Consider the following 23,516-nt stretch of genomic DNA (forward strand, 5'->3'; position numbering starts at 1 on the left):
CTATATATCTATGTACCCATATACCTATACATCTATATACCTATATACCCATATATCTATATATCTATATACCCATTTACCTATATATCTATATACCCATATACCTATAGACCTATATATCTATATAGCCATATACCTATATACTTGTATACCTATGTATCTATATACCTATATCTCTAGCTATACATATTTATATATAGATATATATAAAGTTAGCAGCATCTAAAAAAATAATTAGATGATGCTTCAAGGGGGTGACCCCATCACCCCTCCCTGTTTCTCACTAACAGCCACATTCCTATTGGATGTGCATTTTGGGATGGGGCTCAGAGGGTGTGCACCAACCAGGACTGCGTGGTTTTAATGCAGATAAGTGATAAATCCCAGAAAAGAAGGGATTACACCCCTCCTTTGCCTGTAAGCAGGTAAAACACCATTCTGCCCTGTCTGCTCTGGTGCTCCGCAGCTCCTAAGCTGCAGTGTGGGGTTAAATACCGCAGCGGAGCTGGAGCAGAAACGCGTCTCATTCAAGTAGAAAGAAAAGTATATAAAAGCTCAGATTTTAGCTTGTCCAGTTCTGCTGCAGGAACAAAATAATAGGCAAAGGCTCGAGCCCAGTGGGAACGTGCTGGTGGTTGCTTGACAGCAGCACATCTGCAGCTGCCCAGAATAAATCCGACTTTGGAATCAATAAATACCAACCAGTGCAGATGGATGTACCCACAGGGCCAGGCCCTTGCTCTGTCCTGCCCCACCAGCGCAGGCAGGGATGCAGGCAGGGATGCAGGTGGGATGCAGGCAGCGGCGCAATGGGGATGCAGGCAGGATGCAACAGGCTGGGGAGGTGCTGCTTTGCTGCAGCTGGCTCCGTGCCTCAGTTTCCCTGATTGAAGTGCGTGTCTTGGCTGCTTCCCTGCTCCATAGGAAGGGAAAACTCCCAGAGAACTCGGGGTCCCAGGGGGCTGATGAGGCTGTGCCAGTCGCATGGGAGTGGGCAGCCTGGGTGCTGGGATGGGGGGAGTCCGGGGGCACCCTGTGCTGCAGCAGTGGTTTATGGGGTGTGTGAATGGATGTGTGCATGGGTATATGCGTGGGTATGTGCATGCACCATGCTGCCTGTGCCCAGGCCTCCAGCACCCACCCTCGCCCACTGCACCCCTTCCCCATTGCACTCCATTACATCCCAGCACCTATCCCTGTCCCCCAACTCCCTCCAGCACCCACCCCTGCCCCATTGCACCCCATCGCATCGCTGCCCCATTGCACTCCCTGAACCCCAGCACCCACCCCTGCCCCATTGTGCCCCATTGCACCCCATCGTGCCCCATTGCACCCCATCACACCACATTGCACCCCCCCATTGCACCCCCTGCACCCCAGCACTCACTCCTGCTCCATTGCACCCATAGCACCCCATCGCACCCCATCGCACTCCTGCACCCATCCCTGCCCCATTGCACCCATAGCACCCCATCGCACCCCATCGCACCCCTGCACCCATCCCTGCCCCACTGCACCCCATCGCACCCCTGCACCCATCTCTGCCCCACTGCACCCCATTGCACACCTGCACCCATCCCTGATCCATTGCACCCATTGCACCCATTGCACCCCATTGCACCTATCCCTGCCCCATTGCACCCATTGCACCCCATCACCCGGCCCCGCCCCTTTGCCTCCCCTTAGGCCCCGCCCTCGCCGGGAGCGCGCGCCCCCTCCTGGCGGCCCTGCGCTTCTGCAGGGGGCGGCAGGTGGAGTCGCGGTTGCCATGGTGACCGCGCCCCCTATCAGGGCGGGCACGCGGGGCCGGCGGCGGCCGCAGCGGCGGGAGGTGGTGGCTCCGCTCGGCACCGCCCGCCCTTTCCCCCCCCCACCCCTCACCCCGCGGCCCGCGCTGCCGATCTGATCCGAGAGGAGCCGATTTGATCCGAGCGGGGCCGATTTGATCCGAGCGGGGCCGAGCGCGGCTCGCCGGAGCTGCGGACCTCACCTGCCGCAGGTACCGGGGCCGGCGGGGCGGGCGCGGCGCATCCCTCCGGTGTCGCGGTCCCCTCCTGCATCCCGGGGTCCGCCTCCCCCCGCCCTCCCCTTCCCCAGATACCCTGGGGTCGCTCCCACCCATCCCAGCACCCCCCATTCCCAAACGTCCCCGTCATCCCGGTGTTCCCGTCTCCCATTCCCATCACCAACCGATGCTCCCGATCGTGCCCTTCCCTTGGCCGCGGCGCTCAGCCCCCCCGACTCTCCAGCCCCTCCGCCCCTCCAGCCCCCCCTTTCCCTCACTTCCCCCCATTCCCTCTTCCCGGGGTTCCTGCCACGTCCAAGTCCGCAGCATGGAGCGGGCGGCAGTTTGTGGGTTCCATCGTCCCTGCATTACCCTTCAGTGCAGCAGCTGGTGAGGGGGGGCCTCAACCTGCTCCCCCCGGTGCACGTGGGGCCATGCAAAGCCCCCCGTGGTGCCCGTGCCAAGCCCACTGCGCAGCTCCCGTCTTCTCAGGGCACCCCTGCATTGTCACCCATGTCCCTGTCCTTCTGCAGGGGACACTGGTCCCCTCTGCCCTTCTCGGGCTGTGGTGTGGGCAGACGGAGAGGGGCAGATGGTGGCCTGGGCATGCAGCATCCCTGCGCCGTGTGGGATCTTGTCCCACCTCCAGCTCACTTGGCCGAGCATCCTTCCTGTGGGGGTCCTGCCAGCACCACGAGGACCCCCCCCGGGTTTGCGCCCATCCTGGCCTTTGGCTTAACAGCATGTCCCTGCAATCCCCTGTGAGGCACACGGAGAGGTGCCCATGGCCTTGGCATGAAGTTGGCATTGTCTTGTTCTCATGGGGTGCCTGACTGGGCTGGGGGTCCCCCCCTATAGGCACAGGGTACCTGGACCCTCTGCTTTTGCCAAACCAGTGGTGACAGTGGCTTGTGAATGGTGCCCAAAGTGAACCGGTTGGTGGGAGCTCCTTGGGGAGCGAGAAGCAGGGCCCTTCATTGCACTTCCCAGGGTCTCATCTTGATCTCCAGAGGTGGAGTGTGTTGTGAACCATCTCAAAGTGCTGTAATGGTGGAGGAGAGCGTGTGTGGCTGTCAGGAGTAACATGAAGGAGCATGTGTGTGTGTGTCCCTGTGAGCTGTCTCTATTTGATTCTCTTATTTTTTTCCCACTGGGAACAATTCCGGGCTGATTAAGAGAGACCTGATCCATGGTTTGGCTGGGAATCAGGTTCCCTGGGAGCTGGGAGTCGGGCAAAGGTCTGTGGGTCACCCCACTTCTGAGTCTTGAAGTCCCTGAGAAGTGGGTAATAAATACGGCCGCGTTGGTGATAACGACGGCAGCCCTGGGGAGGGAATTCAGGAGCCTGTGGTGTAGCCCAGCAGGGACATATCCAGTGGACGCCCATCAGGAATCGGATCCAACTCCATCCCGGCAGCAGGTGGGATGCGCCTGGCACGCTTCCCTGGGCTCCCAGTGTTCCCAGTTCCTCCCCGTGGTTCACGGGAGTGCGGTGCCGGTGCTGCCGCCGGTGCATATTCCAGCCTCTCCGGCACACATGGATGCAGTGATGTGACCATATGCATCCAACCCTGCCCCGTTGCTCAGTTTCCTGCTGTTCCTAACCCAAATTTGGCTCCTTCTCCGGAGGATCCATCCTTCCTTGCTCTTGGTGTGGGGTTTCTCAGGGATTTGCCAGCAGGGATGAGCTTCCTTGGGTTTGGAGGCACCTGATGGAGGGTGGAGGTCACCCCAAAGCTCTTGGGGACACCCTGGTGCTGTCCCTGGCTGAGTGCAGTGGGGAGCGGATGGATGCTCGCTGCCTGCTCGCTGCCGGGTTTACCTTGCACGTCCCTATTGTGCTGGTCCACCTACGCCGTGCCGTTGCCATAGCTACTCTGCAATCTGATCTGCCCAACTTCTGCCTGCTTCCCCTGCTTTCCCCCCCCAAAACCTTTGGCCCTGCTCCTTGGCTGCGCTTCCCATGTCCCGGCAGCGGGATGGAGGTTGGGGGAGGTCCCGGTCCCTGTGCTGGGGTGCACGGCTGCTTCCTGCTCCAGCCGCTGCAGGGTATGGGCAGTGATGGCACAGAGACCTTGACCTTGGAGGCCACAGAAGGGGGATTTTGAACACCCAAGGAGGCAGTTGCATGGATGATCCTCAGCAGAGCTGCTTGGGGGTGCATTGCTAGGAGATGGCGTTGTTGATTTGCTTTGTATTGGCATCGGGAAAGGAAAGGTCAGGAGCATAAATCCATGGACGTTCAGAAGCGCTTGTGCTCTAATATCACCTGGGTGTTGCCGTTCAAGGCCATAGTCGCTGCTGGAGGGCTGATGAACCTCTCTTGGAGAGCAGGCTGGTGTGTGTGTGCAGATGGAGGGATGGTGCAGAGTGCCAGGGGTCTGTCAGTGATACCTGCCAGTGGCTCACTGTCACAAGCCATCTGATGCCATCTCTTGATGGCCATCAGAGCATCTTTGGGCTGGAGAGAGGTGTCATAAACCCCAAGTCTCTGCCTGAACATGCCTGAAAGAGGAGAAGCAAAGCAAGCATCTTGGTGCCCTTTGCATGCTGGGATCTGGGGTGGGTGACTCCCTGAAGCCCCTCAGGAGCCCGGGTCTGACGGGAACCATCCCCAGTGCTCCCACATCCCGTCTTGCCTCTCTCCTGTGTGCTGAGATGCTCAGGTTTGAGAGGTCCTCCTGCAGTAATTGCGAGGCCTCGGATGACAGTATCTGCAATGCACAGCACCAGGGTCGCTCTTCACTCTATCAGGTTCCTGTTTGCATTTGACTCTTTATCTTGTCGTTTTGTTATTTCCACTTTCATTCAGTTTTTCTTGCTCTGAAAAGCATTAAAAAAACCCCAACTTTAATAAGGAGAAAGCAGATTAAATTCCCTTTACTGTTATTTTTCAAGGAGATTTTTGTTTGTCAAGACATTGTGCCTGAGGGGGACTCTATCAGAAACTGCAGCTCCTGAAAAGGAGTGAATTAAGAAGCCTCTGTCCCTCCCTTTGGTGGAGCACACTGCTGCTGCCCAGTTTAGAGGGATGCATTCAGTGCTGCCTTGTTAATCACTAACAGATCTGTGTTCTAATTGCTAACCTGAGGAAGTCTGCCTTGGTCAAGGCAGTGACTCACTTGGATTTCCTCCATTTACCTCCTGTCTTCTCCTGGGATAATCATAAAGACTATAAAGAATATGATTGTTAAGTGAAAGACTATTTTTTTTACAGTCTTTCTCCAAACTCCACAATGTTCTTCACTACATTCCACACCTCTGATTTTCCTCTCTCCTGCAGCATTCATGCAGGTGCATCTCTCCAAGCATTCATGTGCACCCGGGTTCCCTCATGGCCATGGGTTCACAGGAGCATCTCAAGCCCCATTTCGCGCTGTACTTGTGTTCCAGCTGGTAAACGTGTGCCTGTGCACACGTTTGCACGTCTATGCTTTTAGGGGGGCCCCAGTCCTCATTAGTCCATCATTTTGCAGCATCGTGGACATGACTTTCATTGCAATTATCATCTCAGCCTTTGTAATTCTCCATACCTTCTGCACAGCCCTGCTGCAAGCGAGCTGCCTGGTTTATTGCTTGTAACAAGGCTGTCGCTTCAAATCCTCTCTCAGACCATTATCTCCCTTTGATGCTTTTGAAGAGCCAGCGATATGTTAATTCTACCTTGGCCTTCTCCTCTCTGTACAAACCCTCCCTTGCCAGCCTGGCCGGCTGCCGGGGTGCTCGCAGGGGAGCTGGGGCTGCCCCTGCTCTGTCCCCTGCCTTTTGGGTGAGCTGCATTTAAGGCTGGGACTGTCCCCTGTCACTGCAGCTCCTTGGGTGCCCGGAGCGGGGTGCCTGTGCTGGGGGAATGTGTCCCCTTTGCTTTGGGAGATTTGGGGTGGGTGAGAGACAGGCTGGTATGACAGCAAAGCCTGCAAGGACAGATGGAGACCTGAAAGGTGGTGTCCATCTCCTGCTTGGCCCTGGTAGACAGCACCAGATTGTAGGTCCTGGACAGCCCTGCCTCTTGGCAGGGTATAGGCAGGGCAGGCAGCGCATCCTCTACCCCGCATCCACCCCATTCCCAGCTTCTCTGCTTAGGGGTCCAGCATCGCTCTTGGGGATGCCAGCAAAGGGGCTGGATCCAGAGGCCTGGGGGAGGGTTTGTGCCAGGGCATCCCGGTGTGTGTTTCAGGTCATGCAAACCAGCCCAAATTGCTTCCAGAATATTCTTGATTCCATTCCACGGCACTTGGGGTTCAGACAAGCTCATCACCGGTTTGATGGGGAGTGGTTGTGTGCGGTGGGGATGTAATTTATGGACTTTGTGATAAGCCTGTCCAGTCATCCTAAAATAATAAATAAAATACATACCAAGGGCTGGCAGGAGATAGGATCAGTAATATCAGGGTCTGAGGAAAATTACTGAGACTCTTCAACAGCAAAAGGAAGAGTACGGAGGAAAAAACCCAAAGTTGCAGAAGGACAAAGTCAAGAGCATCATCTCCTACCACAGACTGGGTCAGGGCCCTTCGGGGACTGGGACAGACTGGTATTGACCACTCTTCCCAGCAGTGCTTGGGGTATTTGGCCAATATATATAATTCCATGTTGAGGCCCATTGGAGCCATTCAAAGCACAGAGGACTTTGGGGGGATGAGCATCCCCTCAGTCCACGCCTGCAGGAACCAGGCACCTCCACGTTGCCCTCCTGCGTGAAGGGGTCTCTTGCTTCCCTCCTTGTCTGGGTGCACTGGTGGCGAGAATTGGATGCCAGAGAGGGTGAGTGTGGCAAGGGAAGGGGATGAAGGATTCATTCCTGCCTGTGATTTATTAAGGGTCCCTCATGCAGCATTTCCTGGGAGGCAGCATCCAAGCCTGGCCCTGGGGAGTTTGGCTGCGTGCTGCTGAGCAGCAGCAGAGCCACAAAACTGCTGCCCTGTGCAGCTTAGCTGGAGATGTTTCCCAATCAAGGCACAGCATGTCAAACCCTTCAGGAGCTGATGCAATGCTGCTCACCTCCCCGAGACAGCGAGCTCCGAGGAGGAACGTGCTGAGGATCTGAGCTTCTACCCGGGGTCAGATGCTTTGGCTTGACACACGGCAGTGCTGCAGTTTGGAATCTGCTCCTGTGCATGGCCAGGCAGGTACCAGTGCTGCCAGTGTGCCTTGTGCCCAGCATCTCACCCCAGGAGCTCAGGCTGCAAAATGCTGCTGCTGCAGCCGGCGTGTTAATTATGGATGTGATGGATGGCTTTGTTTAGGACCAAAAGGCATCCTGAGGCAGTTTCTTACTTCCAAGTTCCTGGTGTTTTGGAAAAGCTTTACGTGCCCAGGATAGGCTTGGATCCTGCTGGTTGTTATCTAATAGTGCCTGGTAATCACAGCTCTGGGCTTCTATTTCTGGGTCTGCCTCTGAGTCACGATGTGCCCTTGGAAAAGACCTTTGTGCCTTGAGGCTTGTCTGCATGAAAACACTGCAGTTGTTTGACTTAAAACACTTTTAAAACAGTTTTGGTTTGGTTGAGGCAGAACTTTGGGTCTACAGATGTCTTGTGGAATTTTAATGTGAACTGCATCAAGATGCAGTTCACACGAATAAGAGCATCCTGCTGATGCTTGAGAAGAGTCTAACAAGTGGATTCGTGTTTATATACATAGCCTAGACCTGTATTTACCTTGTCAGCAGAAGGCTTAATACCCCAGCAGCAAGTCCTTGGATAAATACACCGGGATGATCTTGGCTGGCACCAGGGCATTGCTGGGACTGGTGGGGACAGGGAGCTTGGTGGAGGAGTTTTCTTTCTCTTTAAAATAATAACCCAAAATAACAAGCCAGGTTTGCAGCCATGGTGATTGTGGTGGAGAAATAACTGCTGTATAAAAGCGAGGTGATAGGTGGGTGTGAGAGCGGAGAAAAGAGCGGTTGAGAACTTTGATCCCAGTAAAGAGTGCTGGGACAAAAGCTGCTTTGTCCTCGTTTCTCCCATCCTACCCACTGTCTGCTCAACTCAGTGCTACCAGAAATTCTTCCCCTTCCAGCAAGGTGGATCTTCACCAGGTCTAACTTCCCTCCTGTGGGGTGTTCCTCAAGCCCCGTTTTGGGGTGCTGTGGGAGCTGGGGCTGGGCTGCATGGCACCGGGGGATCAGCTCCGGGGTGGGATGAAGCCGCCTGTGCTGCTGCTATGCCAAGTGCATGCCCTGCTCTGAAGCGCATCCCTGCCTTGCCCACAGCTCTCCTGTCCCCATCCGGTCCCCACATTGTCCTCAAAGGACTTACTGGGCTCCATCCTGGTTGTGTGAGCCCAGTGCTGCCCTGGGGGGGGATCCCCAGTCTCTAACTCAGGTGTGGGTATTGCGGTGAGCCACAGCTCCGAGCATCCTTAGGACTTAGAATCATAGAATAGACTCATAGAATCAACTAGGTTGGAAAAGACCTTTAAGATCATCAAGTCCAACCATCGAGTTTGATGATCTTAAAGGTCTTTTCCAACCTAGTTGGTTCTCTGATCCTATTCTATCACCTAACCCACCGGTGGTTATCAGCGGATGGCTGGAGAGAAGGAAGCTCCCAGGCTCTGCAGCGTGCTGGGCTGTAAGCGATGCCAGCTCCTGTCACTCGCTGTAGCACATTGACTTGACACTGGTGGAAAAACTGTGAAGAAGCAACAGAGGGAGGTGGCCAGGGCAGGGAGGGGGGATTGGAAGATCCCTTTAAAAACGAACATCATCCTGGCTTCCAGCACCAGCTCCCAGGGCAGCAGCCTGACCAGCGCTTGGGGTATGGGCACACCAGTGACTCCAGTAGCGATGCTGGGCTGACATCCCGCTCCCTGCTTTGCTCTGCTTCCCTTCCTTTGCACCCCAGTCTTGCATTCCGTGCCCGTCACCATCCCTGCCTGCTTGCATGATCCTGCTTCCCCTTTGCCAGCCCTTAGCAGCATGAAACTTAAGCAACCCGTTGGGAGAGCACTTGAAGCAGAAACAAGAGCAGGTTTAATGTCGCAGTTTAAAGTCAACAATTCTCAGAAGGAAACCAAAAGTCAAACCAGAATCTTAATGGTCTTTTTGTTTTCTTTTGTTGTTTTATTTTTTGTTAGCAACCCAACTACTGGAGCTTTAAGGTCAGTATTCCTGATTTTTCATGCTTCTGTTTGAAATGCATGCACGTTTTCATCCTTGCCTCGTCTCTGTCTGTGTAGGGGGGCGGGAGCTGGGGTGTTTTGTTAAGGAATTCTGTGCCAAAAGAGTTTGTCCTCAGCTCAGCAGCAATTTAAGCCCGTGAGAAGGATCTTAGGCTTTTGAGTCAAGTTGTTGCATAGATACAAACCTGTTCTCTGAGAGGGGTGATGTGTGTCCTGCCGTCCTTTAGACCACTATCACCTCAGAGCCAAATCCTGCTGCTTCACAGTTACTTGATGGCAGCAGAAACCTTCATGCTGGGAAAAGGACAGGCTGGTGGTTTTGAGACCTGTGGAGGGGAAGGGGCAGCTCTGTCCTGCGTTGCTCATCACATCTCTGTCTCCATCCTCTGCTCTGTTGTTTGGGCATTACAGTACCAGCCTGTTCATCAGGAGGCTCCAGGAGCAGAATAGAGAAATCCCAGCCTGGTTTGGGTTGGAAGGGACCTTAAAGCTGATCCAGTTTCAACCCCCTGCCACGGGCAGGGACACCTTCCACTAGAGCAGGTTGCTCCAAGCCCCTGTGTCCAACCTGGCCTTGAACACTGCCAGGGATGGGGCAGCCACAGCTTCTCTGGGCACCCTGTGCCAGCGCCTCAGCACCCTCACAGGGAAGAGCTTCTGCCTCAGAGCTCATCTCAATCTCCCCTCTGGCAGGTTAAAGCCATTCCCCTTGGCCTGTCCCTACAGGCCCTTGTCCAAAGCCCCTCTCCAGGTTTCCTGTAGCCCCTTCAGGCACTGGAGCTGCTCTAAGGTCCCCCTGGAGCCTCCAGGCTGAACCAGCCCTCAATCATTAGCGTTTCCTTTATTGCATTGGGATCTTTGTGCCTAAACCCACCTCTCCCAGGCTACCCAAAGGGCACTGTGGCAGGAGCCTCCTGGCAGCAACAACGCTCTGATTCCTGCCAGCACCTTGCAAACAGTTGCCCTATTGTCTGGCAGGGTGAATACTCTGTCATCCCACTGCCCTTCCTCCCTCCTCCTCGCCCAGGGATGCGGCAGCAACACTTCAAGGCCAGGCATGTCGCTGGATGACCTTGGCGAGTTATCCCTGGTGGGTTTGCTTTTCCAGTGTGGAAAAAACAGGCTCTTGGATGGCAGCGGCGAGCGGAGGAGCTGTAAAATGCAGAATATGTGCACTTGCTCCGAGTTTTCATTCCCAAAGGACTTGCAGTGTCAAAGGCGTGTGAGCAGCAGCTCCCTGAATGTTCAGCTGTCTGAGTTCTCACCGGCTGGGTGCAGCCACGTGTTCCCGGCGACATTCCCAGGACTGGGAAGGGGAGAAGGTGCAAAAGCCTTAATTTTAGTTGACTTTTTTCTTAATTTTCATGAATAAGAAGTAAAATGGGGACAAACTTTAGGGGTCACACACCCCAGTGGGGTTCACACACCCCAGGGGGGTCCTCTTTGGCAGCAGCCACAGGGGTTTGCAGCCACAGAGGTTGGGATCTATTTTCCCCCCCTCAAGCTTGGAAGTGCTTTGCATTGCAAGGGGAGCATCCTCCCTGGATGCATCCGCGGTGGGAACGTGTTATGGGTTAAATCACAGCAGAGGGAGGCTGGCAGCTGCCTGACCCCGTACCAAGTGGGGCATGAGGCAGAGGCAGCTGAGGATGCTTGTCATGGGGAGAGCCCTGCGGGGATGCTGAGCCCACAGGCAGGTGCTGGGGGCTTCCTTGAGGCCACTGCAGCCATCTGCAGCCCATGGGGTCTTGTGGAGCTGCAGGCTTGGGAAAGCTGCCTCCCACCCCCCTGCCATCTCCCCAAAAGAAAGCTTTAGGTTCCCTGTCTGTGCCACTCACCACTGCTGGGGATGCAAACTCAATCCTTGTCTATCCCTTCTCCAAAGAGGGGGGCTGCAGCCAGAGCCCCAGCTGATGGGGGATGGAGGGGATTGGATGGTGGGAAGGGCTGTGCCAAATTCCTAGGGACACCCAGGGAGGTGGCGTGCTGCTGCTGCTGGGTGCCCAGGGCAGGACCTGCTCTCCTCCTGCCCTGGCATCCCCATCTGCCTGGGGACAGGCAACGGCAGGTGCTGATGGGGATTTGGGGCTCTTTTGGGGCTCTCCAGGCACGTGATTCGGGGAAGTGGGGCTCTTGCATTGCTGTGTCTGTCTGCTCTGGTTGTCTGAGGATGAGCAGATGCTCTCATGTGTTGGTGCTGTCGTTGCAGAGGGGGTCCAGGCAACCGCGCGGCCCCCAGCCCTTTCCATCCTCTGCATCCCCTCCTGTCAGCAGGTCTTGCCACAGCCTCTGCCCTGCTCCATCCTCCTGCCCCAGCACATCCTTGGGGGTTCTGCACTTGCTTCTAGATGGAGCCAGCCCGGCTCAGCTCATGGATGTCCCTTTCCCTCGCATGGAGCCATCGATCTGGCTGCTCTATGGCCATTGTCACGCTGCTGCTGGTCCCTGAATCCTCAGGCAGATGCCTGAGTCTCTCGGCCAGGACAACCTGGTACCCACCCACCTTCCCCTCACCTAAACCACATTCCAGCTCACAGCACCCATCCCTGCCAATGTGGGGTTACTCAAAACCATGTTCTGGGTGTCAGCACCTCCAGGGCAGGAGCATCTCAGCCCTGTGGGCTTGGGGGGCTCCAGGGACTCATCCCTGGACCCAGCCAGAGGGAAAATCCCTCCCCAGGGATGCAGCAAAGAGAGGCAGTACTGAGGGCTGGGGGCTCCTGCTGTGCTAACACAGGGGGTGGGCTGGCTCCTCGCTGTCACTTGTGGGCTGGAGGAGGGATGGGAAGAAGAGAAGGCAGAGCCTCAGAATCGCTCCTTTGGTGCCAGGGCTTTAAAAGAACATCAAAAGGACTAAAGCGAAAGGTAGCAGGGAAAAAACTGACTAGGATGTGGAAAGGGGAAAGCAGGGGGGGGACAGGACATGTTTGTCTGGGGCTGTGACATCCACAATGTGCTGGCACTGCCCAGCTCCTGCTCCAGCAGCACTCAGGCTGCAGTGGCATGGCCAGGGCATGGAGCTTCCCAGGAATGCCATGTCTCCTTAGTGGGAAGCCATTTCCATCCCACAGCAGGCTGAGGACTCAATGTGTTTCCCAACCTGGTATTACGAGCAGGCAGTGGTATTTACTTGTAGGAGACAAGCAAATACCAGGCAGGCTTAGCTCCTGTATCCTGCTGCTCCCGCATCAGCCCTCCTCCCTGTAGCCTTGGCATCCACCGTGCTCTGTGGGACTGGCATTTACCAGTAATACTTTGTTGCTCACAGGAGGAGGGGTTTGGGATTTAACCTCTGCTTTTGGGGCACTTGCTGGTTTTCTGCTATGTCCATGAGAGCTGCTCTTGGTTATCTGTTGATCCTGAGTGTTGTCACGATTTATTATCTCAGCAGGGATGGCAGGAGCATCCTTAGGGATGCTCAGGGAGAACTGAGGTGCATTGGGACTAGGTGACATCCCTGGACACATCCAAGCCCAGGCTGGATGTGGTTCTGAGCAAGCTGGTATAGTTGGGGATGTCCCTGCTCATTGCAGGGGGTTGGACTAGGTGAGCTTTGAAGGTCCCTTCCAACCCAAACCATTCTATGATTCTACACCCAGGGGAGATGCATCAGAACAACCTGCAGCCATATCTGGGCTGATATCCCAGATCTGGGGCTCTTTAACCTCCAGATGAAGTTGTCAGTGGGGGTTGTTTTCCACCTCAAACCAGCTCCTTCAAGCCTTTCCCCCGCCCAGAGGCACCACACGTGTTAACCAGAGCCTGGTCTCCCTGTATACAGCTGTTAAAGCAAATCATGCCTGGGATGCCAAAGAGCTGAGCTTTGTCACCTGTCACTGCAAACTCCTTGTCACTAATGCTGCTAACCCGTGTCCCTGCTGGTTTCCAGCCTGTTCCAGCTCCCCTCCCTTGGTGGCTGCAGCCTGGCGATCCCCAGCAAGCCCAAGCTTGTCCCTTCTTGCCCGCTCCCCATCCCCTTTCTGCTGCTTTCCCACACCCGGCTTTGCTTCCTTCCCGCCAGCATCCCTGAAGGATGCAGTAATTTGCTTATTTTGGAAGATGCTGTCACACAAGGCAGCGTCGCCAGCGAGCAGGGATTGAACACAGCCACCGCTGTGAGCAACGGGATGGCCGGGAGGAACGGCCAGGGATGGAGGCAGGACTTGCACCTTCACCCCCAAGAACATCTCCTGCCACATAACCCATCTCCTGCGACCACCTCAGCCTCAGGGGCTGTGCCTGTGCTGCCTCAGGCTTGTTTCTGGTCCCTCCCCTGCCCATTTGTCCAGGGTCTCACACAGGATGCTCTCCCTATGGATGCCAGGCTAGAAATGCCTGTTTGAGGCACAGGGAAAACAACTCCAGGAGCAAAAGCACATCTGCCTTTGCTAGGGGGTTAATGGTTATCCATCCCAAGGGAGCCAAGGTTGGACCCAGTGCTGGGAGGTGAGGATGAGCGGGCACAGCATGTTCCCTCACCAGGGCTGGTCCCAGCTCCCCTCTGCTTGTGATGGATTGGGATGGAGAGAGACCACCACCGTGGCAACCAGCAGCCGTCAATATTCATGAGGCTGCAGAGGATCCAGGTGTTGAAATATTCATCAGGCAGGAGGCTGTTGGTGCCAGCAGGAAGGGGAAAAACTGCAGAGAGGGGACAAGCAGCCACCCGTGTCCTCCATGGAGCTGGCAGGGGCATGTCTGAGGGCAAAAGAGTGTTTTCTGCTTCAAAATACAACATCCAAGGGTCGGGCTCCAGCTCATCACCTTCAGAGGGTCGGGCAGCTCATGTGCTTTGCAGGGCAGGCGCAAGGGATGCTGGTGTCAGGAGATGCTTGCTGTAGGAGCACCCTATTTCACCCATGTCACTCATGCACAGGGCCCATGGCAGGGTATTGAGCACCCACCCAGCTCCCGTTCACATCTGGCTGCCGGTAGCGGGCTGTGCACATCTGGCGGGGAAGGCCCATTGCTTTAGTCAAGGGGTCTGGTTTAAAAAAGCCTAATCCGATTTTAATGCTAATCCTGTTAACATTGAGATCAGGATTAATTCTGGGTTAATCGGGATAATCCTGACAAAATGGTGAGCATTAGACGTGGGATGAATTATTGCTGCCGTGAGTGGGAATGCTTGGAATTCAGTGGTGAGAAGGGTGGGGGCTGCTGGAGAGGGATGGAGAGGCCATAACCCCCTTGCATGGGAGACACTGGCAGTATATCCCTTCCTATGATGCTCAGAGCACCCCAGGCCTCTCATTCCTTCCACCTTTGCTGCTGCAGCCCCTGTTATTTCCAGTTTTTCCTCCTTTTCTTCCCAGTTGAGCATCTCCTGGTTGCTCTGTTTTGGGGGGCAGGAGGTGGGGTGCTGGAGTCTCTCCCTGCATGGAGGCTTTGCTCAAGTTCAGTGCTCTTGGTTGGTGGAGATGGTGTGAAACATTGCACAGGGATGTAGAATGATTCATCCTGCTGGGATCAAGCACTGAAGCTGGGATGCGCAGGAGGAGGGAGGCACCACAGCCCTGTGCAGTACTGGGATAAACCGGGCTGCCCTCTCTGAAACTGGTTTGAAACTCCAGAGCTATACCCAGGCTGGTGGTACCCTGGTGCTGGGGATGCTGCATCCCGGTCAGGGATGCTCTGTTCGGGCCAGGGATGCTCTCCAGGAGGGATTTGCAGCCAGACTCGAGGTGAGGAGGTGTCTGCTGGGGAAGTGTCCCATTACCTGGGCTCTGCTCCTCTTACAGAGCAGCCACCAGCTCCTCGCTGACTCACTCCCTGGGAGCATCAATAATTAAGGATGAGTGGAGTTTGTTAGGAATGAGTGAGTGGATGAATGAATGAATGAATGAATGAATGAATGAATGAATGAATGAAGCAGTTTGTGATGCGCTGGTGCTGGGTTGTTTGCAGAGAGGGCAGGTCACTCCTGATGGGGTGAGTTGGGCAGCCTGGGGAGCCTCACAGGGGTTCTCCAGCCACCAACTGGAGTCCGTTTTGCAGGGAAAAGTTTCAAATTCCAAGGAAATTTTTTTCCTTGGAAACATTGAGACGTTTCTCCAAAGGATAAGGATGGAGGGAGCTCAGATCTGTCCCCGAGCAGCCCAGTGAAGCAGCACTGAGCTGGTGCATTTGCAGGTGGAGGCTACACCTGCAGTGTCCATGGAAAGGCTTTTCCAGGCATGGGAAGGGCCAAGGGATCACATCCACTATTTTTTTCCCCATCCCTTTGTTGCTGAGATACATTTATCCAGGGATAATGTATCCTGGATATGTATATCCAGGGATAATGTATCCTGGGTTGGGAGCTGCCAGGAGGGATGGTCCCCTCTAGCTCCAGTGAGCCAAAGTCTGGGAATTCAGGGCAGGAGGCCTCGAACCCCAGCAGGCAGGGGTAGGGATGCAGGTGATGCCTGAGAAAAATAGATATTTTAATCATTTTTTATATATATTTGTCTTATTTTTTATAGATAGGGAGATGGGGAAGAGTGATGGAGAGCAAGGGTCCAAGAAGCATCAGGCAGGACCCCACATGAGGAGTCCTGTTACCCTCTCCCATGGCTTTTCCTAATGCCAGCTCCAAGGAATGCTATGCCAGGAGATGGCACAGAAAGGTGCAGCAGCTCACCCGGGTCCCACAGCAAGAGCCCAGGGTGACTCCCAAAACACCCTTCCCTGCTCCCAGCATCACTGCTGGCGGCTGGTGGGATCTCCTCATCCCCAGCACAGCCCGGACCATGGGGGTGCTGAGCTCCATCCCGAGAGCTCAGCGCGCCACCAGATGAGACCTGTATTCAGATGCTGGATTAAATGGTGAGAGGGGGGATTACGAGGAATTAATGCAGATCTGTGTCCAACCGGGGGCTGGAGCCGGGGCTTTATGAGTTGGTAAATAACCGATTGCATTGCTTTGCCCAGGGCTGGCTCTCCCAGCTCCGTGCCAGCTGTTTCCCAAGCTGGCCAGAGTGGATTTTAGGGGGCTCTTCCCTTTATCCCCATCATGTGGCTCGGCAGAGGAGATGCAAACAGGCAGCAGCAGCGCAGCAGGACCTTTGCAAGGTTCCATCCATCCATCCATCCATCCATCCATTCACCAGAGCAAGGGCGATGCTCAGCCGGCCCAGACGTGCTCCAGTGCATCCTCCCTGCCAATGGGGCAGGATGGAGCATGAGCTGGGAGGGATCCGGGGCTGCCACCAAACTCAGCAGTGCCCAGCACAGCCCGGGCTGGTGACAGCTTATGGCATTAGCACGATGAGGGCTTATCCATCCCAGCTGTGAGTACAGGTCTGTATTGATGCTTGGGGGCTGTTTGGGCTGGTTTTTGGGGGAGAGGGGCTGGCTACGGTGCCAGGACAAGCTGCAGAGCTCGGGAAGAGCTGGGCTGGGTGCTAGGCTCAGGGCAGAGGAGCTGTGTCCCTTGTACACGTCTCAGCAGGGTGCTCAGGGTGCCCCTTTCTATTACCCAGGGGGGTCTTCTTGTTGCAGATAATATCCTTACCATGGCTAAAACACCAAGGGATTGCTGAGTGTGGTGTGTGACGGGCAGAGGGGTCAGGCAGAAGCGGGTCTGAAACGGTTCCTTTCTCCTCAGGTGAAGTCCAACATGTCCCTCAGAGCCTGAGGTGCTGGTGGAGGCTCCACTGCATCCATTGGGACAAACCCTCTGGCTCCAGGGTCCCTTTGCCGGGTCAGCCTTGCTGCCTGTCTTAGGAAGTGAGTGGGAATACGAATGAGCTCCAGTGGCTTTGAGTTTTGCATGGGAATGCCTGGAGAGTGCCCTGCTCCAGCGGGATCACTGCGGTGCCCATCACTGCTGGGTCCGGAGGGGTGTTCCCATTCCTCACCAAGGAAGGACCTTGGGTCCTTCCCTCCCTCCAGCTCTGAGCATTCAGCCTTTGAAGCTGGGGAGGGTTATATTGCAGAGGGGTGTGGAAGAAAGGAAGGAGGGATGAGGACAAGAAGGGAGAGGAGAGAAGGAGGAGAGGAGCATCGTTATCTAGCCAGGCAGATATAATAAAGCTGCTTCTGCGCTGACAGGAAAGGGATTGGTGGGAGTTTTAGGAGCTGAAAGAATTGCTTAATTGTAGCTTTTTTTTAGCTCTGGGGAGATAAAAGACAAAAGCCCCCATGTCTCCCTCCATTCTCCATCCCATCTCTTTCATTTAAGGCTCCCAAAGAGATGTGGGGGTGCTGGAGGTGCTCCTGTTGCTGGTGGCATTGGGAAGATGTTTCCATTGCCTTCCCAGGAGGAGTCTGGGGGGATCTGGGTGCTCTGTGAGTGGGTTTTCACTGGGAGAATCACCAAAACAGCACCCATGGAGCATTCCCAGCGTGCAGAGCTCTGCTGCTGCTGCACCAGTGAGATTCCCCCTGCTTTGAACCAGGGGCTTTAAACTGCTCCCTGGCAGGTCACAAGCAGGTTTCTTCCCCAGGGTAGGCTGCGAACACCGTGACCTTGGTGCCCATCGCCCCATTGCCATAGCTCTGCCCTCCCAAAGCTGCTCGATGCCTTTCCTGCCCTTGGTGCCAGCACGGACTGGAGCTGCCCATGGCCTTGGGAGGCTTTTGTTTTGCTTTTGGGCTGCTGCTTCATTCCTTCCTGTCATGCTCTGCCCATGAACTCGCTGCTTCCCACGCTGCAGGCACCGGTCTGGGATGGGGGAGATGGCTTTAAGCCATCAGGACAAGGGGAATGGCTTTAACCTGCCAGAGGGGAGATTGAGATGAGCTCTGGGGCAGAAGCTCTTCCCTGTGAGGGTGCTGAGGCGCTGGCACAGGGTGCCCAGAGAAGCTGTGGCTGCCTCATCCCTGGCAGTGTTCAAGGCCAGGTTGGACACAGGGGCTTGGAGCAACCTGCTCCAGTGGGGAAGGACCCATCATCCCTTGTCCTATCTCTACAGTCCCTGATGAAGAATCATCCTGCATCAGAAAGCTCAGCCCCTGCACATGAAAGCAGGAGACATCCATCCCATCAATGTAGACACTGGCACAGACAGGTCCAGACCTTGTTCATCACAGCATGGCACCCAGCAAGGCAGGATTGGCCCCCCCCAGCATCTCCAGTGAAGCAGGGATCTAGGCACCCTCTTTAGGCTTCCTGGTGATGGATGAAGGTCTTGACACCATTGGGATGAGCCGTGGCCTCGCTGGCTGTGGTCAGGTCTCACCTTGCCCAGGAGGGCTGTGAATGGGGCTGGGGGGTACCGGGGGCTGTCGGGCCACCTCAGCAGGGGCACAGGCAGGATGTGTGGGGGCTGAGTTGCCAGTTAACATATTATCTTATAGGAAGAAAAGCCATTAGCGATGCAGAGCAATAAAAACCAATTCCCTTGCAGTCAGCTCATTATGGTCTGCTGGAGGCCAAGGACAGGGCATCGCAGCTCCCCGCTGCTGCTGCAGGGACATTGGGGCACCCAGGCCGCACAGCAAAGCCGGGGTGGCCAAAAGAGCCACAGGCAAGAAATGGCAGAGACCCCCCCGCAGCACTTGCAGGGTCTGCCCTTTCCAGCATCCTGCCTTGGCTGGGGGTACATGGGGGTCCCGTGCCCCACAGCAGAGGGTCCTGTGCCCATGGAGGTGCCCTGAAGCAGGGGGTACTGGGGAGGGAGTGCAGCTCTTGCCCTGGTGCCAGTGAGGGCTCTGTGGGGCCGCTGGGAGAGCATCAGGGCAGAACGGTCCCTTCCGGGCTAAAAATCCATTAATTTCCATCTTGCTCTTTTTCGCCTGGTTTCTTTTTTTCCGGATGCCAGGATTAGCTCCATCAGAGGAGATTTAATGACTTGAGGTCAGCTGCAGCCCAGGAGAAGGGGCAGAAGCAGGAGGGGTCCGGGCTCACCTGGAGCAGGGCAGCTCCCGCAGGCATCCTGCAGGGTACAGTGACCAGCGTGCTTGGGGTGTTGTGCTATAGGGGCAGTAGGGACCATGGTGTGTCAGGGTGTTGTTTATAAGGGCTGTAGGGACCATGGTGTGTTGGGGTGCTGTGCTGTAGGGGCTATAGGGACCCTGGTGTGTTGGGATGTTGTGCTATAGGTACCGTGGTGTGTTGGGGTGTTGTGCCGCAGGGACCATGGTGTATTGAGATGTTGTGCTATAGGGACCATGGTGTGTTGGGGCATTGTGCTATAGGGACCATGGTTTGTTGGGGTGTTGTGCTGCAGGGGCTGTAGGGACCCTGGAGCATTGGGATGTTGTGCTATAGGGCCCGTGGTACGTTGGGGTGTTGTGTATAGGGGTTGTAGGGACTTTTGTCATCTGATGTGAAAGCTCAACAGGTTTTAAAGCCCAGTTGAGGTGTGGGCTCTGGCTGGGGGTGGTGGGAGCAGGGAGGGATGGATGGATGGAGATGGAGCAGGGTGAAGGCATGGAGCAGCCCCCAGAGACCTGCCCACATGGGCAAGAGGAGACCAGGTCTCTCCATCACCTCCTGCTCATTGCGGCTTCCTCACCCATGGATGGGGCTGATCCAGCCCCACTTCCCTTTCTCGATGTAAGGTTTTAAGCCTCAGCGCTACCAACGTGCTTTGTGCTGGAACAACAACAGAACTAAGCAGCCGATTTTCCAGCAATTAGCTACATACAGCAAGAACATTTCAAGCCCTTGGAAACCCCGCCCCGCTGGATTAATTAAACCCCCCCATTAATGTCTAATTTAAAGGATGATGATGGCTGTTATCATTTCATATTGGTTCTTCTTTTCGGTCTTAAAATAGAGCCCTTGTCCCTTCCACTCTGCCTTTTCCACACCCCAGGAGCTGCTTGTTCTCCCTCTGTTTGACTTGCCAGCGTTAAAGACGTTGTCTGGGAAAATCCAGCCTTGTATTTGGAAGGATCCAGAGGCAACGTTCGCTCCTGTGTCACCTCCTTGTGTGTTTGGAGATGGTGGTGCAGAAATCCAATGTGTGTAGCCTGAACTTTCTATGCTGTTAGATATACCCTTGGCCATGTGAAATTGGACTTGTGGCATATTAAATCTTTACTGCTCAAAACCCAAATCCATTACCTTCCCCCGGCGCAGGAAGCCATAAACCTTGCTGCTGCTTTGCTTCCAGAATAAGCCAGGCATTTATGTTTCCCGGGAGCTGGTTCATTGGTGTAATGGATGTGTAACCTCCTGTAATTGCTAAGGTTATTCCAGCGCTTGCATGCGAGCCTGGCTCTGTCACCAGCTAGCTAACACTGGTTTTATTTCCACTGGGTTGCTGGTGGGGAAACTCAAAGGCGCCTGGAATGGCACTGGGAGGCTTTGAAGTGCAGCATGCTGCCAGCATGGAGAGGAAAATGTGAGTGAGCAATTGCAGGAGGCACCGGGGCTGTAAATGGTTGTTGATGCTTAGAAGAGATGGAGGAGGCCTTGAGCTGGCACTCTGTCTGGACCACAGCAGTGTGCTGACTCAGCTGGAGAGCCGGGAATGAGCATCCCTGCATCTCTATCCCGGCACTGGTCTCCATCACTGGAGGAGACACGGGAGCAGCACCCAGGGGAGCTCAGCCCAGGGCTGGGGTACCCAGCACAGCTCCCCTGTGACCTCTCCTCTTCCAGACAAGGAGCTCCCGGCACTCCCAGAGCTCCCAGCCTGGCTTGGCCGATCAAGCCAAACTCTCCTTCGCCTCGGCCGAATCCCTGGAAACCATGTCGGAAGCGGAGCTGCCCCTGGGGTTCAACAGGATGAACCGGTTCCGGCAGAGCTTGCCCTTGTCCCGCTCCACCAGCCAGACAAAGCTGCGATCACCAGGTACCATCAGGGCTCTGCCCAGCCACCAAACATCCACCACCACCAAACATCTCTGCCCACCTCTGCCGGCGAGATGCCTGGTTTGGGAATGGTTTGGGATTGGTGTGGGATTGGTTTGAGTCTGCCCAAATAACCCTGGGAGGAGCTGGGGGCACTGCAGGGTGGCCAAGGGGGATGAGTTGCCTTCGGCCTCACTGCTTCAGGATGAGGTTGGTCACAGACCTCCAAGCAGTGGGCAAACCTGCACTGCATGGAGAAGGGATGTGGGCACCTCACCGCTTCCTGCTCCCTCTGCTTCCAGGGGTCCTTTTCCTGCAGTTTGGGGACGAGACGAGGCGCGTCCACATCACCCACGAGATCAGCAGCATGGACACCCTGCACGCCCTCATTGTCCACATGTTCCCCCAGAAGCTCACCATGGGGATGCTGAAGTCTCCCAACACAGCCATCCTCATCAAGGACGAGTCGCGCAACGTCTTCTACGAGCTGGAGGATGTCCGGTGAGGGGCGGGGGGGGCTCAGAAATCCACCACAGATTGATTGTTCCTTTCCTTAAGGGCATCAGGAGAGAGCAAATCAGTGGGATGGAAGCAGAAGGGTGGGTGTGGGTGCAATCCTGTGGCTGGGACTTGCTGGGGACTCGGTGGCTGCCTGTCTGGGATGCTGATGGCTCTGCCTCTCCTTCCAGTGACATCCAGGACAGAAGTATCATTAAGATCTATCGGAAAGAGCCTCTCTATGCTTCGTTCCCAGCCTCACACATCACCAACGGTGACTTGAGGGTAAGGGGGGGACAGTTGTCACAGGGTGGGTGCACCCAGTGGGCTGGAACCAGTAAAAAGAGAAAGCGATGGAGACAGGGACTTGGTAATTGCGTGTGTTTGTGGAAGGGGTAATGACTACGATTCATCTTGCCCGGTTCCAGCATTGTTAAGCATTACTTTAAGAGAATGGATGTTTGGGGCCTGACAGCAGGGTAATAAACATGATAATTAGGGGATTCATCAGAATAAATCATCCTGCTGGATGGGAATGAGGGAGCTGCCGGCAGGTGAAGATGCAGGAGCTGCAGCTCTTGGGGATGCAGCAAGGCAAGGTCTCAGCCAGGCGGATTGAGGGCAGGGAGCTGCTCTGCAGGGACGAGATGCTGACCACCCCTGCCCCTTTCCGCAGCGGGAGATGGTGTACACCTCCAGGGAATCATCTCCCACCCGCCGGCTCAACAACATGTCCCCGGCTTCCCACCTCACCTCGGGCTCCCCTCCGCCGGTGCTCCAGTCCTCCTCTCCATCCCGCTCCCGCATGTCCTACAGCGGCGGCCGCCCGCCCTCCTACGCCGGCAGCCCCGTCCATCACAGCGAGCGTCTCTCCAACCTGCCACCGGCCCAGGGCGTCTCACCCAGCCCCAGCGCCATCCTGGAGCGCCGGGATGTGAAACCGGACGAGGACTTAGCCGGGAAGAATGTGGTGCTGATGAAGAACGAAGGGCTGTACGCTGATCCCTACGGCATGGTGCACGAGGGCCGGCTCAGCATCACCTCCACGCAGTCGTTGGCTGGCATGGGAGACCCTTTTGGCTACTCAGGGGGGCTGTACAAGCGCGGCTCCGTCCGTTCCCTCAGCACCTACTCAGCGGCCGCCCTGCAGACGGAGCTGGAGGACAACCTCTACAAGCCCAATGCACCCATGTACGGCGACACGTACGGACCCGGCCTGGGTTTCCGTATGCCCCCGTCCTCCCCGCAGAAGATGGCTGATGGGCGGCTGGTGGATGTGCAGCCGGGGCAGAGCCCGCACAGCCCCTACTCGGGACCCCCCAGCCGCTCCTCGCCTGTCCGTCAGTCCTTCCGCAAGGATTCCTGCTCCTCTGTCTTCATGGAGAGCCCTGTCAACAAGCCACGTAACCCCAGCTCCTCCGGCCCTCCGGAGCTGTTTCCTGGCCCTGGGGATCGCCCGCTTTCAGGGTTTGGCTCCCCTGGACCAGCTAAAGACACGGAAACAAGGTGAGGTGGGACGTGGATGTGAGCTTTGCTGCTCTGGTGGTTGTCTGTCAGTGCGGCTGGGGAGGAGGAGGAAGAGCAGAGAAAGGCTTTGCCCTGTGGTGCTGGGATGGGCGATGAAGCACTGAACTGGGGGTAGCTGGAGGCATGAAGAAGGAGTGAAGGGGATGGATGTAGCTGGTGACAGCAGCGCTGCCGCCTCCCCTATGTCCCTCCTGGGACATGCAGGGACCCAGTGGGTGGGTGGCCAGGACAAGGCTGAGGGTGTCTGCGGTGCCAAAGCCACCTCCTCACCCAGCCCCTCTCCCTTCCCCATGGCAGGGAGCGGATGGAAGCGATGGAGAAGCAGATCGCCAGCCTGACAGGGCTGGTGCAGAGCGCGCTGCTCCGCGGCTCCGAGGCTGAGACCCCCAGGTAAGGAGCAGGAGGGCAGGAGTTGGACCCCTGGGTCTGCCATGGGGAGGGGGATGCTGTTTGCTTCCCGGGGACACCATCCCCCCCTGTGCCCCTGTGGCCATCCCTGAGCCGGTGGGGATGGAGATGCCTGGTCCATGCTCGCTCCCCTCCTCTCTTTCATTCCAGTGAGAAGACAGAAGCCACCAATGGCGGGACCCCCCCATCAGCGTGTAAGTAACTGGAGAGCCAGCCCCTCAC

At 56.0% G+C, this 23,516-nt stretch overlaps 1 protein-coding gene across 15 annotated transcripts in view; it reads left to right on the forward strand.

Moving 5' to 3' along the window:
- The window catches only part of SRCIN1 (SRC kinase signaling inhibitor 1), a 72,275-nt gene that overhangs the window by 33,060 nt on the left and 15,699 nt on the right, over positions 1–23,516 (forward strand). For 12 of the 15 annotated variants that reach the window (XR_003994690.1, XM_030508875.1, XM_030508877.2 and 9 more), the window contains 7 exons: positions 9,089–9,112; positions 20,670–20,862; positions 21,164–21,362; positions 21,551–21,644; positions 22,036–22,865; positions 23,184–23,276; positions 23,445–23,488. Coding sequence is in view for 14 of the 15 variants with exons in the window: in XM_030508875.1 (XP_030364735.1) it covers positions 9,089–9,112; positions 20,670–20,862; positions 21,164–21,362; positions 21,551–21,644; positions 22,036–22,865; positions 23,184–23,276; positions 23,445–23,488 (1,477 nt within the window). In the remaining variant the exon portion in view is untranslated. Of the gene's footprint in view, positions 1–1,802; positions 2,000–9,088; positions 9,113–20,669; positions 20,863–21,163; positions 21,363–21,550; positions 21,645–22,035; positions 22,866–23,183; positions 23,277–23,444; positions 23,489–23,516 lie in introns of those variants that run through there. The other 3 variants (XM_030508878.1, XM_030508873.1, XM_030508886.2) reach the window with 2 other exon arrangements.

This window comes from Strigops habroptila, chromosome 19 (assembly GCF_004027225.2).
Source record: "Strigops habroptila isolate Jane chromosome 19, bStrHab1.2.pri, whole genome shotgun sequence".
NCBI lineage: Eukaryota > Metazoa > Chordata > Aves > Psittaciformes > Psittacidae > Strigops > Strigops habroptila.